Raw genomic sequence first — 18,441 nt, 5'->3', positions numbered from 1 at the left:
GCACCGGATCAGATGGGGGGTTGTAGTCTCCGAGCGGCTGTGACCCGGTCCCGTGCCCAGGGCGTCAAGCTAAGTGTTATGTGGCAGTCCTACAGATGTTATTAAAGTTCTTTTATGTCGACTACGCCACCCGTTGTGATGCGGTCACTGTGGCCGCCGCTGCAGCAGGGTCCGCTGAGGCTGATGGTGGATGTGCAGCTTGGTGGGATAACCCCCAACGGGAGGGGTATAGCCTCAGAGGGGACAGGCGCAGAGGATGGGGGTTGTGGTGGTGCAGTGCAGCCGGCAATGAAGACAGACTCGGGTTGTGCAGTTAAGGGTGTTTACTTACTGCTGATGTTGTACTGGTCACTCCAGCTGCTAGTGACCACCCGAGCCGTGCTGCGTCCACCAGGTCCTGGATCCGGTCAACCCCCAAACAAGTCCAGAGCGTGGCCCTGAGCTCTCCCTCTGTCCTTTCTTCAGCCGTCCCCACCAGTGATTCACCTAGGTCCAGCTCCCTCGGGCCTTCTTTTGGGACACCCTTGGCCCTGGGTTCCCTGACCCTTCACGTGGTGTGCCTTCGGGGTGAATGTGGTAGGTGACCGTGACAGACACTGCCCACGGTCTCCGGTCTCTGGCTGGGGAATGTCTTTGCCCCCACCAGCTTGGGTTCCGGTACCCTCTTGCTGACTCCTCACCCGGTGCTCTAATTTGGGTTCTTGGGTCCCTTCTGTCTTCCCCCTCTGGGTCTTTCTCTTTCTTTCTCCTCTCTCTCTCTCCAGGGCTGCTGTTTCCTTCTCTCTCTCCAACTGACTTGTTCTCAGCGTCTGACCCTGATCTAAGCTGGTGCCCTCCTTATATATCCCTCTATGTGTGAGCTCAGGTGACCAGCACCCAATGAGCTCCTATCACTACCCAGACTGCTCCCCCTATCTGCCCCTACACTACATGGGATGTACCACCCCCCTCCCACTCCAGCCAGGAACAGGCTCGGTTGTACCTGCACATTTCTAAGTGGGAGTACCGTCGGCCTGCTCCTCTGGAATGGGATGTGTGTAGTGCATGCAGTCTATCTGAGCTCAGTTCCACACTCCTTCCTTACCCGGGAGTGGAATATCACACCTCTGGGTTGAGGTGCAATACCCCTGTAGCAGCCGAATCCTCAGGGTGCTACATATACAGTAGATGGGATTGACAGATTCGCTTCTGGAAATCTTTTTTTTTTTTTAATTTGCACAATATATTTTGTAAAAGAAAAAAAAAGGCAAAAAAGGATGAAGGTGAAAGAGTAAAAAGAAGTAAACGTATCACTGTACAGACAACTATGCAGAATTAGAACCCTAAACCAAAGCATGGTTAGATCAACTTATGGTTGTGTTCACATGTGAATGCTGATTTTTTTTTTTTTCTGCTGCGGAAAACAATGCAGTATTTATACTATGTGCGAACATGGCTTAAAGGGGGTATTCCCATCACCAAGATCTTATCCCAATGTGTAGTAGATGTAATAATAATAACATTAGCAAATACCTCCAATTAGAAATGTAGTATAGTTCTCCTGATTCACTATGTCGATTACCCCATGTGCAGGGCATTGCAGTAGCTTAGGTATCCATGGTTATGACTGCTCATATAGTGACCAGATAGTTGTTAGAGGTCGTAATCATGGATACATAAGCTACTGCAATACCCTGCACATAGGGTAATCGACATAGAAATGTAGTATAGTTCTCCTGATTCACTATGTCGATTATCCTATGTGCAGGGCATTGCAGTAGCTTAGGTATCCATGGTTATGACTGCTCATATAGTGACAGATAGTTGTTAGAGGTCGTAACCATGGATACCTTAGCTACTGCAATGCCCTGCACATGGGCTAATCGACATAGTGAATCAGGAGAACTATACTACATTTCTATGTCAATTACCCCATGTGCAGGGCATTGCAGTAGCTAAGGTATCCATGGTTATGACTATACCTAAACTACTGCAATGCTCTGAAAATGGGGTAATCGACATAGAAATGTAGTATAGTTCTCCTGATTCACTATGTCGATTAGCCCATGTGCAGGGCATTGCAGTAGCTTAGGTATCCATGGTTATGACTATACCTAAACTACTGCAATGCTCTGAAAATGGGGTAATCGACATAGAAATGTAGTATAGTTCTCCTGATTCACTATGTCGATTAACCCATGTGCAGGGCATTGCAGTAGCTAAGGTATCCATGGTTACGACCTCTAACAACTATCTGTCACTATATGAGCAGTCATAACCATGGATACCTAAGCTACTGCAATGCCCTGCACATGGGGTAATCAACATAGTGAATCAGGAGAACTATACTACATTTCTATGTCGATTACCCCATGTGCAGGGCATTGCAGTATTTTAGGTATCCATGGTTACGACTTCTAACAACTATCTGTCACTATATGAGCAGTCATAACCATGGATACCTAAGCTACTGCAATGCCCTGCACATGGGGTGAGAGACATAGTGAATCAGGAGAACTATGCTACATTTCTAATTGGAGGTATTTCCTATTATTATTTATTACTTTATTATTATGATTACTACTACAAATTGGGATAGGATCTTGGGGATGGAAATACCCCTGGTCGGTCAGACGGGCATGTATTTGGCCAGTATACTGTCGATGTGCTGACATGACCCGACACTGATCCAATAATAAGCTGTATGCCAGGAGAGATTTTTGGTACAGACCTACGGTTTATGTAAGAAGCATTCAGGATGCAGGATGTGAATGTCAGGAAGCTCCTGCTCATCCGCTATGCTACAAGCACACAGCCGGTCCCATCTGGCCCGCGTCTCAGCACTGCTCGGAATACTTGCCCTTCGGTCTCTGTGTACCGAATCTGATTTTCATCCATTTTTTGATCTGTGTCCCTTTTTACCATCCTTGTGGCTCCTGATTTTCTCATATGCCCCAAAAAAATTCCAAGCTTCTCCTACCGAGTAAAAAGTGTAAATGGAAAGCACGTGAGTGACACAACGATGGCTTCCATGTGCTGTCTGATTTTTTTCATCTACCCACTGAAATAAAAAGGGTGAGTTTAATCCGTGATTCGGATCAAAAAATGGACGTGACTGTTTATTATTTTTTTTGCGGACACTCGGTCTATAAAAAACATGTTGGTTCATAGACTATAATGGGGACATGGATAATCCATGAAAAACACAAAGCACTTACAAGATAAACTGACATAATGGAGAAAAATGAGGTGTAAAACATCCGCCTCCATTCTCCTTCCAGCCATATGGCCGGGGCTGCGGTGGGCACTAGTCAGTCTCCTCGATGCCAGCATACCCACTCAGTGTTGATAGGCGCCCACCCAAGGAGCTTCAATCAATGCTGATGAATGTTATCGGATCCTAAAATAATACATAGACTGGATATTGGAGGAAAATATGTTGAAAACTGTTCAGCCAGACCATGAGCACCTCATGAAGCTTCACAATACCAGTAGATGAAGAGCATAATGTGGAGGCAGAATCCCTGATTCCAGCGATGTATCACTTACTGAGCTGCTTGCTGCAGTTTTGATAAAATCCCTGTTTTCTCTGCTGCAGATCTAGCAGTTCTCTGAATGCTGAGCTCTGTATAACTCCGCCCACATCACTGATTGGCAGCTTTCTGTGTGCACTGAGTATAGGCAGCAAGCTACCAATCAGTGCTGGGGGCGGCGTTATACAGAGATCATGAATATGGAGGACTACATGGCAGCAGGTTTACTAGTCCTGTACTGATAATCTCCTGCTGATAAAACTGTGATTTTATCAAAACTATATCAAGCAGCCCAGTAAGTGACACATCACTAGAATCAGGGTCTCTGTCTCTACATCATGCTGCTCTCAGATTAGATGGCAAAATCCAGCACAAGCAGCAGTGTCTGGGTCTCAGGCATAATTGCACCCATCCATATCCCGATTTCTGTGCCCCCATAGTGGGTAGGACATCTTTGCATTACACACAATGTGTGTTTTGTGCTATTTTATATAATTTTCTAATATTTGATTGATGCTCCTTGCAACCTAATAAGACAGGTGAGAGATTTTGTAGACGTTTGATAGTGTTTTATCAATTTTCCCAGTTATTTCCCTTTCTAAGTGTTCAGTTTTCTTCATTCTAACAGCAAATTAATTATTACTCTGGGCAAGAATCAAAAGCGAAAGATTGAATCCTCCGATGAAATCTCCGACTCTGAATCAGCCTCACTGACTCTGAAAGATGAAGACGCTCAGGTGTGTAATAACTGTTTTCTCTCTTTAAGTAGTCATTATCATTAACCATTTATTGCACAGCATCAGATATTTTTCAGCAGCTCTTGCGTTACTTATATGTTGTTTCTTCTGCACAGGCACCAGTCCAAGGCCGGCCATGCACATTAGATTAAGATAGTTGGCCAGTCCAACCAAATTCATGGCGCTCAGTCCACATTATGTGTGTATGGTCTTCTGACATCCCCCTGATCAACAATGTTAGGGAAGGAGTGGTGTAGTATGGTGGGGGTGGGGACAGGGACGGTTGCCCTAGGAGTAAAGTTCTATAGGGCGCAAAAATGTTGCCCTCCCATTCCCACTATTAAATTCATCAAAGCATCAGCCCCTGCCCCACAGTCTTCACAAAGTGGCCACTCCTAGCAGTGCACAGATGCAATGAGCACCCAACGAGCAGGAGTAGCAGAGATCTGCTCAAAAAATACTAACATTACACTAAACCAGTAACTAGGGTTATGGTATAGACTAGGATTAGGGTTATAACTAGGGTTAGGGCATAGACTAGGATTAGGGTTATAACTAGGGTTATGGTATAGACTAGGATTAGGGTTATAACTAGGGTTAGTGCATAGACTAGAATTAGTGTTATAACTAGGGTTAGGGCATAGACTAGGATTAGGGTTATAACTAGGGTTAGGGCATAGACTAGGATTAGGGTTATAACTAGGATTAGGGCATAGACTAGGATTAGTGTTATAACTAGGGTTAGGGCATAGACTAGGATTAGGGTTATAACTAGGGTTAGGGCATAGACTAGGATTAGTGTTATAACTAGGGTTATGGTATAGACTAGGATTAGGGTTATAACTAGGGTTAGGGCATAGACTAGGATTAGTGTTATAACTAGGGTTAGGGCATAGACTAGGATTAGGGTTATAACTAGGGTTAGGGCATAGACTAGGATTAGGGTTATAACTAGGATTAGGGCATAGACTAGGGTTAGTGTTATAACTAGGGTTAGGGCATAGACTAGGATTAGGGTTATAACTAGGGTTAGGGCATAGACTAGGATTAGGGTTATAACTAGGATTAGGGCATAGACTAGGATTAGTGTTATAACTAGGGTTAGGGCATAGACTAGGATTAGGGTTATAACTAGGGTTAGGGCATAGACTAGGATTAGGGTTATAACTAGGGTTAGGGCATAGACTAGGATTAGGGTTATAACTAGGGTTGGGGCATAGACTAGGATTAGTGTTATAACTAGGGTTAGGGCATAGACTAGGATTAGGGTTATAACTAGGGTTAGGGCATAGACTAGGATTAGTGTTATAACTAGGGTTAGGGCATAGACTAGGATTAGGGTTATAACTAGGGTTAGGGCATAGACTAGGATTAGGGTTATAACTAGGGTTAGGGCATAGACTAGGATTAGGGTTATAACTAGGGTTAGGGCATAGACTAGGATTAGTGTTATAACTAGGGTTAGGGCATAGACTAGGATTAGGGTTATAACTAGGGTTAGGGCATAGACTAGGATTAGGGTTATAACTAGGGTTGGGGCATAGACTAGGAATAGGGTTATAATTAGGGTTGGGGCATAGACTGGGATTAGGGTTATAACTAGGGTTAGGGCATAGACTAGGATTAGGGTTATAACTAGGGTTGGGGCATAGACTAGGAATAGGGTTATAATTAGGGTTAGGGCATAGACTAGGATTATGGTTATAACTAGAATCAGAGCATAGACTAGGATTAGGGTTATAACTAGGGTTGGGGCATAGACTAGGATTATGGTTATAACTAGAATCAGGGCATAGACTAGGATTAGGGTTATAACTAGGGTTGGGGCATAGACTAGGAATAGGGTTATAACTAGGGTTAGGGCATAGACTAGGATTAGGGCATAGACTAGGATTAGGGTTATAACTAGGGTTAGGGCATAGAATTGGATTAGGATTATAACTAGGATTAGGGTTATAACTAGGATTAGAGTTATAACTAGGGTTAGGGCATAGACTAGGCTTAGGGCATAGACTAGGATTAGGGTTATAACTAGGATTAGGGTTATAACTAGGATTAGGGCATAGACTAGGATTAGGGTTATAACTAGGATTAGGGCATAGGCTAGGATTAGGGTTATAACTAGGGTTGGGGCATAGACTAGGATTAGGGTTATAACTAGGATTAGGGTTATAACTAGGGTTAGGGTTATAACTAGGATTAGGGTATAGACTAGGATTAGGGTTATAACTAGAGTTAAGGCATAGACTAGAGTTAGGGTTATAACTAGGGTTAGGGCATAGACTAGGATTAGGGTTATAACTAGGGTTGGGGCATAGACTAGGATTATGGTTATAACTAGAGTTAAGGCATAGACTAGAGTTAGGGTTATAACTAGAGTTAGGGCATAGACTAGGATTAGGGTTATAACTAGGGTTGGGGCATAGACTAGGATTAGGGTTATAACTAGGGTTGGGGCATAGACTGGGATTAGGGTTATAGCTAGGGTTGGGGCATAGACTAGGATTATGGTTATAACTAGAGTTAGGGCATAGACTAGGATTAGGGTTATAACTAGGATTAGGGTTATAGCTAAGGTTAGGGCATAGGCTAGGATTAGGGTTATAACTAGGGTTGGGGCATAGACAAGGATTAGGGTTATAACTAGGATTATGGTTATAACTAGGATTAGGGCATAGACTAGGATTAGGGTTATAACTAGGGTTGGGGCATAGACAAGGATTAGGGTTATAACTAGGATTAGGGTTATAACTAGCGTTGGGGCATAGACTAGGATTAGGGTTATAACTAGGATTAGGGTTATAACTAGGATTAGGATATAGACTAGGATTAGGGTTATAAATAGGGTTGGGGCATAGACTAGGATTATAGTTATAACTAGAGTTAGGGCATAGACTAGGATTAGGGTTATAACTAGGATTAGGGTTATAGCTAGGGTTAGGGCATAGGCTAGGATTAGGGTTATAACTAGGGTTGGGGCATAGACAAGGATTAGGGTTATAACTAGGATTATGGTTATAACTAGGATTAGGGCATAGACTAGGATTAGGGTTATAACTAGGGTTGGGGCATAGACAAGGATTAGGGTTATAACTAGGATTAGCGTTATAACTAGCGTTGGGGCATAGACTAGGATTAGGGTTATAACTAGGATTAGGGTTATAACTAGGATTAGGGTATAGACTAGGATTAGGGTTATAAATAGGATTGGGGCATAGACTAGGATTATGGTTATAACTAGAGTTAAGGCATAGACTAGGGTTAGGGCATAGACTAGGATTAGGGTTATAACTAGGGTTGGGGCATAGACTAGGATTAGGGTTATAACTAGGGTTGGGGCATAGACTAGGATTATGGTTATAACTAGAGTTAGGGCATAGACTAGGATTAGGGTTATAACTAGGATTAGGGTTATAGCTAGGGTTAGGGCATAGGCTAGGATTAGGGTTATAACTAGGGTTGGGGCATAGACAAGGATTAGGGTTATAACTAGGATTAGGGTTATAACTAGGATTAGGGCATAGACTAGGATTATGCTTATAACTAGAGTTAGGGCATAGACTATGGTTAAGGTCATAACTAGCGTTAGGGCATAGACTAGGATTAGGGTTATAACTAGGATTAGGGCATAGACTAGGATTAGGATTTTAAATAGGGTTAGGGCATAGACTAGGATTAGGGTTATAACTACGGTTGGGGCATAGGCTAGGATTAGGGTTATAACTAGAGTTAGGGCATAGACTGGGATTAGGGTTATAGCTAGGGTTGGGGTATAGACTAGGATTATGGTTATAACTAAGGTTAGGGCATAGACTAGGAATAGGGTTATAACTAGGGTTAGGGCATAGACTGGGATTAGGGTTATAACGAGGGTTGGGGAATAGACTAGGATTATGGTTATAACTAAGGTTAGGGTATAGACTAGGAATAGGGTTATAACTATGGTTAGGGCATAGACTGGGATTAGGGTTATAACTATGGTTAGGGCATAGACTGGGATTAGGGTTATAACTAGGGTTAGGGCATAGACTAGGATTAGGGCATAGACTAGGATTAGGGTTATTACTAGGGTTAGGGCATAGACTAGGACTAGGGTTATAACTAGGGTTGGAGCATAGACTAGGATTATGGTTATAACTAGAGTTAGGGCATAGACTAGGAATAGGGTTATAACTAGGATTAGGGTTATAACTAGGGTTAGGGCATAGGCTAGCATTAGGGTTATAACTAGGGTTAGGGTTATAACTTGGGTTGGGGCATTGACTAGGATTAAAGTTATAACTAGGATTAGGGTTATTACTAGGCTTAGGACATAGACTAGGATTAGGGTTATAACTAGGGTTAGGGCATAGACTAGGATTAGGGTTATAACTAGGATTAGGGCATAGACTAGGATTAGGGTTATAACTAGGATTAGAGCATAGATTAGGATTAGGGTTATAACTAGGATTAGGGCATAGACTAGGATTAGGCTTATAACTAGGCTTAGGGCATAGACTAGGATTAGGGCATAGACTAGGATTAGGGTTATAACTAGGCTTAGGGCATAGACTAGGATTAGGGTTATAACTAGGATTATTGCATAGACTAGGGTTAGGGTTATAACTAGGGTTAGGGCATAGACTAGGATTAGGGTTATAACTCGGGTTGGGGCATAGACTAGGATTAGGGTTATAACTAGGATTAGGGTCATAATTAGGATTAGGACATAGGCTAGGATTAGGGTTATAACTAGGCTTAGGACATAGACTAGGATTAGGGTTATAACTAGGGTTAGGGCATAGACTAGGATTATGGTTATAACTAGGATTAGAGTTATAACTAGGGTTAGGGCATAGACTAGGATTAGGGTTATAACTAGGGTTAGGGCATAGACTAGGATTATAGTTATAACTAGGGTTAGGGCATAGACTAGGATTAGGGCATAGACTAGGATTAGGTTTATAACTAGGGTTAGGGCATAGACTAGGATTATGGTTATAACTAGTGTTAGGGCATAGACTAGGAATAGGGTTATAACTAGGATTAGGGTTATAACTAGGATTAGGGTTATAACTAGGGTTAGGGTTATAACTTGGGTTGGGGCATAGACTAGGATTAAGGTTATAACTAGGATTAGGGTTATAACTAGGCTTAGGACATAGACTAGGATTAGGGTTATAACTAGGGTTAGGGCATAGACTAGGATTAGGGCATAGACTAGGATTAGGGTTATAACTAGGATTAGGGCATAGACTAGGATTAGGGTTATTACTAGGATTAGGGCATAGACTAGTATTAGGGTTATAACTAGGGTTAGGGCATAGACTAGGATGAGGGTTATAACTAGGATTATTGCATAGACTAGGATTAGGGTTATAACTAGGGTTAGGGCTTAGACTAGGATTAGGGTTATAACTAGGGTTAGGGCATAGACTAGGATTAGGGCATAGACTAGGATTAGGGTTATAACTAGGGTTAGGGCATAGACTAGGATTAGGGTTATTACTAGGATTAGGGTTATAACTTGGGTTGGGGCATAGACTAGGATTAAGGTTATAACTAGGATTAGGGTTATAACTTTGCTTAGGACATAGACTAGGATTAGGGTTATAACTAGGGTTAGGGCATAGACTAGGATTAGGGTTATAACTAGGATTAGGGCATAGACTAGGATTAGGGCATAGACTGGGATTAGGGTTATAACGAGGGTTGGGGCATACACTAGGGTTAGGGTTATAACTAGGGTTAAGGCATAGACGAGGATTATGGTTATAACTAGAGTTAGGGCATAGACTAGGAATAGGGTTATAACTAGGATTAGGGTTATAACTAGGATTAGGGTTATAACTAGGGTTAGGGCATAGGCTAGCATTAGGGTTATAACTAGGGTTAAGGTTATAACTTGGGTTGGGGCATAGACTAGGATTAAGGTTATAACTAGGATTAGGGTTATAACTAGGTTTAGGACATAGACTAGGGTTAGGGTTATAACTAGGGTTAGGGCATAGACTAGGATTAGGGTTATAACTAGGATTAGGGCATAGACTAGGATTAGGGTTATAACTAGGATTAGGGCATAGACTAGGATTAGGGTTATAACTAGGATTAGGTCATAGACTAGGATTAGGGTTGTAACTAGGGTTAGGGCATAGACTAGGATTAGGGTTATAACTAGGATTATTGCATAGACTAGGGTTAGGGTTATAACTAGGGTTAGGCCATAGACTAGGATTAAGGTTATAACTCGGGTTGGGGCATAGACTTGGATTAGGGTTATAACTAGGATTAGGGTTATAATTAGGGTTAGGACATAGGCTAGGATTAGAGTTATAACTAGGGGTAGGGCATAGACTAGGGTTAGGGTTATAACTAGGATTAGAGTTATAACTAGGGTTAGGGCATAGACTAGGATTAGGGTTATATAGGGTTAGGGCATAGACTAGGATTAGGATTATAACTAGGGTTAGGGCATAGACTAGGATTAGGGCATAGACTAGGATTAGGGTTATAACTAGGGTTAGGGCATAGACTAGGACTAGGGTTATAACTAGGATTGGGGCATAGACTAGGATTATGTTTATAACTAGAGTTAGGGCATAGTCTAGGATTAGGGCATAGACTAGGATTAGGGTCATAACTAGGGTTAGGGCATAGACTAGGATTAGGGCATAGACTAGGATTAGGGTTATAACTAGGGTTAGGGCATAGGTTAGAATTAGGGTTATAACTAGTGTTAGGGCATAGACTTGGATTAAGGTTATAACTAGGATTAGGGTTATAACTTGGCTTAGGACATAAACTAGGATTAGGGTTATAACTAGGGTTAGGGCATAGACTAGGATTAGGGTTATAACTAGGGTTGGGGCATAGACTAGGATTAGAGTTATAACTAGAGTTAGGGCATAGACTAAGGTTAGGGTTAATACTAGGGTTGGGGCATAAACTAGGATTGGGGCTATAACTAGGGTTAGGGGCATAGACTAGGATTAGGGTTATAACTAGGGTTGGGGCATAGACTAGGATTATGGTTATAACTAAGGTTAGGGCATAGACTAGGAATAGGGTTATAACTAGGGTTGGGGCATAGACTGGGATTAGGGTTATAGCTAGGGTTGGGGCATAGACTAGGATTATGGTTATAACTAGAGTTAGGGCATAGACTAGGATTAGGGTTATAACTAGGATTAGGGTTATAGCTAAGGTTAGGGCATAGGCTAGGATTAGGGTTATAACTAGGGTTGGGGCATAGACAAGGATTAGGGTTATAACTAGGATTATGGTTATAACTAGGATTAGGGCATAGACTAGGATTAGGGTTATAACTAGGGTTGGGGCATAGACAAGGATTAGGGTTATAACTAGGATTAGGGTTATAACTAGCGTTGGGGCATAGACTAGGATTAGGGTTATAACTAGGATTAGGGTTATAACTAGGATTAGGATATAGACTAGGATTAGGGTTATAAATAGGGTTGGGGCATAGACTAGGATTATAGTTATAACTAGAGTTAGGGCATAGACTAGGATTAGGGTTATAACTAGGATTAGGGTTATAGCTAGGGTTAGGGCATAGGCTAGGATTAGGGTTATAACTAGGGTTGGGGCATAGACAAGGATTAGGGTTATAACTAGGATTATGGTTATAACTAGGATTAGGGCATAGACTAGGATTAGGGTTATAACTAGGGTTGGGGCATAGACAAGGATTAGGGTTATAACTAGGATTAGCGTTATAACTAGCGTTGGGGCATAGACTAGGATTAGGGTTATAACTAGGATTAGGGTTATAACTAGGATTAGGGTATAGACTAGGATTAGGGTTATAAATAGGATTGGGGCATAGACTAGGATTATGGTTATAACTAGAGTTAAGGCATAGACTAGGGTTAGGGCATAGACTAGGATTAGGGTTATAACTAGGGTTGGGGCATAGACTAGGATTAGGGTTATAACTAGGGTTGGGGCATAGACTAGGATTATGGTTATAACTAGAGTTAGGGCATAGACTAGGATTAGGGTTATAACTAGGATTAGGGTTATAGCTAGGGTTAGGGCATAGGCTAGGATTAGGGTTATAACTAGGGTTGGGGCATAGACAAGGATTAGGGTTATAACTAGGATTAGGGTTATAACTAGGATTAGGGCATAGACTAGGATTATGCTTATAACTAGAGTTAGGGCATAGACTATGGTTAAGGTCATAACTAGCGTTAGGGCATAGACTAGGATTAGGGTTATAACTAGGATTAGGGCATAGACTAGGATTAGGATTTTAAATAGGGTTAGGGCATAGACTAGGATTAGGGTTATAACTACGGTTGGGGCATAGGCTAGGATTAGGGTTATAACTAGAGTTAGGGCATAGACTGGGATTAGGGTTATAGCTAGGGTTGGGGTATAGACTAGGATTATGGTTATAACTAAGGTTAGGGCATAGACTAGGAATAGGGTTATAACTAGGGTTAGGGCATAGACTGGGATTAGGGTTATAACGAGGGTTGGGGAATAGACTAGGATTATGGTTATAACTAAGGTTAGGGTATAGACTAGGAATAGGGTTATAACTATGGTTAGGGCATAGACTGGGATTAGGGTTATAACTATGGTTAGGGCATAGACTGGGATTAGGGTTATAACTAGGGTTAGGGCATAGACTAGGATTAGGGCATAGACTAGGATTAGGGTTATTACTAGGGTTAGGGCATAGACTAGGACTAGGGTTATAACTAGGTTTGGAGCATAGACTAGGATTATGGTTATAACTAGAGTTAGGGCATAGACTAGGAATAGGGTTATAACTAGGATTAGGGTTATAACTAGGGTTAGGGCATAGGCTAGCATTAGGGTTATAACTAGGGTTAGGGTTATAACTTGGGTTGGGGCATTGACTAGGATTAAAGTTATAACTAGGATTAGGGTTATTACTAGGCTTAGGACATAGACTAGGATTAGGGTTATAACTAGGGTTAGGGCATAGACTAGGATTAGGGTTATAACTAGGATTAGGGCATAGACTAGGATTAGGGTTATAACTAGGATTAGAGCATAGACTAGGATTAGGGTTATAACTAGGATTAGGGCATAGACTAGGATTAGGCTTATAACTAGGCTTAGGGCATAGACTAGGATTAGGGCATAGACTAGGATTAGTGTTATAACTAGGCTTAGGGCATAGACTAGGATTAGGGTTATAACTAGGATTATTGCATAGACTAGGGTTAGGGTTATAACTAGGGTTAGGGCATAGACTAGGATTAGGGTTATAACTCGGGTTGGGGCATAGACTAGGATTAGGGTTATAACTAGGATTAGGGTCATAATTAGGATTAGGACATAGGCTAGGATTAGGGTTATAACTAGGCTTAGGACATAGACTAGGATTAGGGTTATAACTAGGGTTAGGGCATAGACTAGGATTATGGTTATAACTAGGATTAGAGTTATAACTAGGGTTAGGGCATAGACTAGGATTAGGGTTATAACTAGGGTTAGGGCATAGACTAGGATTATAGTTATAACTAGGGTTAGGGCATAGACTAGGATTAGGGCATAGACTAGGATTAGGTTTATAACTAGGGTTAGGGCATAGACTAGGATTATGGTTATAACTAGTGTTAGGGCATAGACTAGGAATAGGGTTATAACTAGGATTAGGGTTATAACTAGGATTAGGGTTATAACTAGGGTTAGGGTTATAACTTGGGTTGGGGCATAGACTAGGATTAAGGTTATAACTAGGATTAGGGTTATAACTAGGCTTAGGACATAGACTAGGATTAGGGTTATAACTAGGGTTAGGGCATAGACTAGGATTAGGGCATAGACTAGGATTAGGGTTATAACTAGGATTAGGGCATAGACTAGGATTAGGGTTATTACTAGGATTAGGGCATAGACTAGTATTAGGGTTATAACTAGGGTTAGGGCATAGACTAGGATGAGGGTTATAACTAGGATTATTGCATAGACTAGGATTAGGGTTATAACTAGGGTTAGGGCTTAGACTAGGATTAGGGTTATAACTAGGGTTAGGGCATAGACTAGGATTAGGGCATAGACTAGGATTAGGGTTATAACTAGGGTTAGGGCATAGACTAGGATTAGGGTTATTACTAGGATTAGGGTTATAACTTGGGTTGGGGCATAGACTAGGATTAAGGTTATAACTAGGATTAGGGTTATAACTTTGCTTAGGACATAGACTAGGATTAGGGTTATAACTAGGGTTAGGGCATAGACTAGGATTAGGGTTATAACTAGGATTAGGGCATAGACTAGGATTAGGGCATAGACTGGGATTAGGGTTATAACGAGGGTTGGGGCATACACTAGGGTTAGGGTTATAACTAGGGTTAAGGCATAGACGAGGATTATGGTTATAACTAGAGTTAGGGCATAGACTAGGAATAGGGTTATAACTAGGATTAGGGTTATAACTAGGATTAGGGTTATAACTAGGGTTAGGGCATAGGCTAGCATTAGGGTTATAACTAGGGTTAGGGTTATAACTTGGGTTGGGGCATAGACTAGGATTAAGGTTATAACTAGGATTAGGGTTATAACTAGGCTTAGGACATAGACTAGGGTTAGGGTTATAACTAGGGTTAGGGCATAGACTAGGATTAGGGTTATAACTAGGATTAGGGCATAGACTAGGATTAGGGTTATAACTAGGATTAGGGCATAGACTAGGATTAGGGTTATAACTAGGATTAGGTCATAGACTAGGATTAGGGTTGTAACTAGGGTTAGGGCATAGACTAGGATTAGGGTTATAACTAGGGTTGGGGCATACACTAGGATTAGGGTTATAACTAGGAGTAGGGTTATAACTAGGGTTAGGGCATAGACTAGGGTTAGGGTTATAACTAGGATTAAGGCATAGACGAGGATTATGGTTATAACTAGAGTTAGGGCATAGACTAGGAATAGGGTTATAACTAGGATTAGGGTTATAACTAGGATTAGAGTTATAACTAGGGTTAGGGCATAGGCTAGCATTAGGGTTATAACTAGGGTTAGGGTTATAACTTGGGTTGGGGCATAGACTAGGATTAAGGTTATAACTAGGATTAGGGTTATAACTAGGCTTAGGACATAGACTAAGATTAGGGTTATAACTAGGGTTAGGGCATAGACTAGGATTAGGGTTATAACTAGGATTAGGGCATAGACTAGGATTAGGGTTATAACTAGGATTAGGGCATAGACTAGGATTAGGGTTATAACTAGGATTAGGTCATAGACTAGGATTAGGGTTGTAACTAGGGTTAGGGCATAGACTAGGATTAGGGTTATAACTAGGATTATTGCATAGACTAGGGTTAGGGTTATAACTAGGGTTAGGCCATAGACTAGGATTAAGGTTATAACTCGGGTTGGGGCATAGACTTGGATTAGGGTTATAACTAGGATTAGGGTTATAATTAGGGTTAGGACATAGGCTAGGATTAGAGTTATAACTAGGGGTAGGGCATAGACTAGGGTTAGGGTTATAACTAGGATTAGAGTTATAACTAGGGTTAGGGCATAGACTAGGATTAGGGTTATATAGGGTTAGGGCATAGACTAGGATTAGGATTATAACTAGGGTTAGGGCATAGACTAGGATTAGGGCATAGACTAGGATTAGGGTTATAACTAGGGTTAGGGCATAGACTAGGACTAGGGTTATAACTAGGATTGGGGCATAGACTAGGATTATGTTTATAACTAGAGTTAGGGCATAGTCTAGGATTAGGGCATAGACTAGGATTAGGGTCATAACTAGGGTTAGGGCATAGACTAGGATTAGGGCATAGACTAGGATTAGGGTTATAACTAGGGTTAGGGCATAGGTTAGAATTAGGGTTATAACTAGTGTTAGGGCATAGACTTGGATTAAGGTTATAACTAGGATTAGGGTTATAACTTGGCTTAGGACATAAACTAGGATTAGGGTTATAACTTGGCTTAGGACATAAACTAGGATTAGGGTTATAACTAGGGTTAGGGCATAGACTAGGATTAGGGTTATAACTAGGGTTGGGGCATAGACTAGGATTAGAGTTATAACTAGAGTTAGGGCATAGACTAAGGTTAGGGTTAATACTAGGGTTGGGGCATAAACTAGGATTGGGGCTATAACTAGGGTTAGGGGCATAGACTAGGATTAGGGTTATAACTAGGGTTGGGGCATAGACTAGGATTATGGTTATAACTAAGGTTAGGGCATAGACTAGAAATAGGGTTATAACTAGGGTTAGGGCATAGACTGAGATTAGTGTTATAACGAGGGTTGGGGCATAGACTAGGATTATGGTTATAACTAGGATTAGGGCATAGACTAGGAATAGGGTTATAACTAGGATTAGGGCATAGACTGGGATTAGGGTTATAACGAGGGTTAGGGCATAGACTAGGAATGGGGTTATAACTAGGATTAGGGTTATAACTAGGGTTGGGGCATACACTAGGATTAGGGTTATAATTAGGATTAGGGTTATAACTAGGATTAGGGTTATAACTAGGGTTAGGGCATAGACTAGGGTTAGGGCATAGACTAGAATTAGGGTTATAACTAGGGTTAAGGCATAGACGAGGATTAGGGTTATAACTTGGATTAGGGTTATATCTAGTATTAGGGTTATAGCTAGGGTTAGGGCACAGACTAGGATTAGGGTTATAACTAGGGTTAGGGCATAGACTAGGATTAGGGCATAGACTAGGATTAGAGTTATAACTAGGGTTAGGGCATAGAGTATGATTAGGGTTATAACTAGGATTATTGCATAGACTAGGGTTAGGGTTATAACTAGGGTTAGGGCATAGACTAGGATTAGGGTTATAACTCGGGTTGGGGCATAGACTAGGATTAGGGTTATAACTAGGATTAGGGTTCTAACTAGGATTAGGGTTATAATTAGGGTTAGGACATAGGCTAGGATTACAGTTATAACTAGGGTTAGGGCATAGACTAGGATTAGTGTTATAACTAGGGTTAGGGCATAAACTAGGATTAGTGTTATAACTAGGGTTAGGGCATAAACTAGGATTAGGGTTATAACTAGGGTTAGGGCATAAACTAGGATTAGGGTTATAACTAGGGTTAGGGCATAGACTAGGATTAGGGCATAGACTAGGATTAGGGTTATAACTAGAGTTAGGGCATAGACTAGGACTAGGGTTATAACTAGGGTTGGGGCATAGACTAGGATTATGGTTATAACTAGAGTTAGGGCATAGACTAGGAATAGGCTTATAACTAGGATTAGGGTTATAACTAGGGTTAGGGCATAGGCTAGGATTAGGGTTATAACTAGGGTTAGGGCATAGACTAGGATTAGGGTTATTACTAGGATTAGGTTTATAACTAGGATTAGGGTTATAACTAGGATTAGGGTTATAACTAGGGTTAGGGCATAGACTAGGATTAGGGTTATAACTAGGGTTAGGGTATAGACTAGGATTAGGGCATAGACTAGGATTAGGGTTATAACTAGGGTTAGGGCATAGACTAGGATTAGGGTTATTACTAGGATTAGGGTTATAACTTGGGTTGGGGCATAGACTAGGATTAAGGCTATAACTAGGATTAGGGTTATAACTTTGCTTAGGACATAGACTAGGATTAGGGTTATAACTAGGGTTAGGGCATAGACTAGGATTAGGGTTATAACTAAGGTTAGGGCATAGACTAGGAATAGGGTTATAACTAGGGTTAGGGCATAGACTGAGATTAGTGTTATAACGAGGGTTGGGGCATAGACTAGGAATATGGTTATAAATAGGATTAGGGCATAGACTAGGAATAGGGTTATAACTAGGATTAGGGCATAGACTGGGATTAGGGTTATAACGAGGGTTGGGACATACACTAGGATTAGGGTTATAACTAGGGTTAGGGCATAGACTAGGGTTAGGGTTATAACTAGGGTTAAGGCATAGACTAGGATTATGGTTATAACTAGGATTAGGGCATAGACTAGGATTATGGTTATAACTAGAGTTAGGGCATAGACTAGGAATAGGGTTATAACTAGGATTAGGGTTATAACTAGGATTAGGGTTATAACTAGGGTTAGGGCATAGGCTAGCATTAGGGTTATAACTAGGGTTGGGGCATAGACTAGGATTAAGGTTATAACTAGGATTAGGGTTATAACTAGGCTTAGGACATAGACTAGGATTAGGGTTATAACTATGGTTAGGGCATAAACTAGGATTAGGGT

At 41.4% G+C, this 18,441-nt stretch overlaps 1 protein-coding gene across 6 annotated transcripts in view; it reads left to right on the top strand.

The window, feature by feature from the left end:
* CHD9 (chromodomain helicase DNA binding protein 9) overlaps positions 1-18,441 on the top strand; it is a 267,201-nt gene that overhangs the window by 156,696 nt on the left and 92,064 nt on the right. For all 6 annotated transcript variants that reach the window (XM_073659346.1, XM_073659345.1, XM_073659349.1 and 3 more), the window contains one exon: positions 4,141-4,249. In XM_073659346.1, the coding sequence (XP_073515447.1) occupies positions 4,141-4,249 (109 nt within the window). The remainder of the gene's footprint in view (positions 1-4,140; positions 4,250-18,441) is intronic.

Source organism: Phyllobates terribilis, unplaced genomic scaffold (assembly GCF_046119375.1).
Source record: "Phyllobates terribilis strain yellow unplaced genomic scaffold, ASM4611937v1 Scaffold_13__5_contigs__length_258822181, whole genome shotgun sequence".
Classification (NCBI taxonomy): Eukaryota; Metazoa; Chordata; class Amphibia; order Anura; family Dendrobatidae; genus Phyllobates; species Phyllobates terribilis.
The sequence above is the reverse complement of the archived record's forward strand: the minus strand, read 5'-3'. Positions and strand labels throughout refer to the sequence as shown.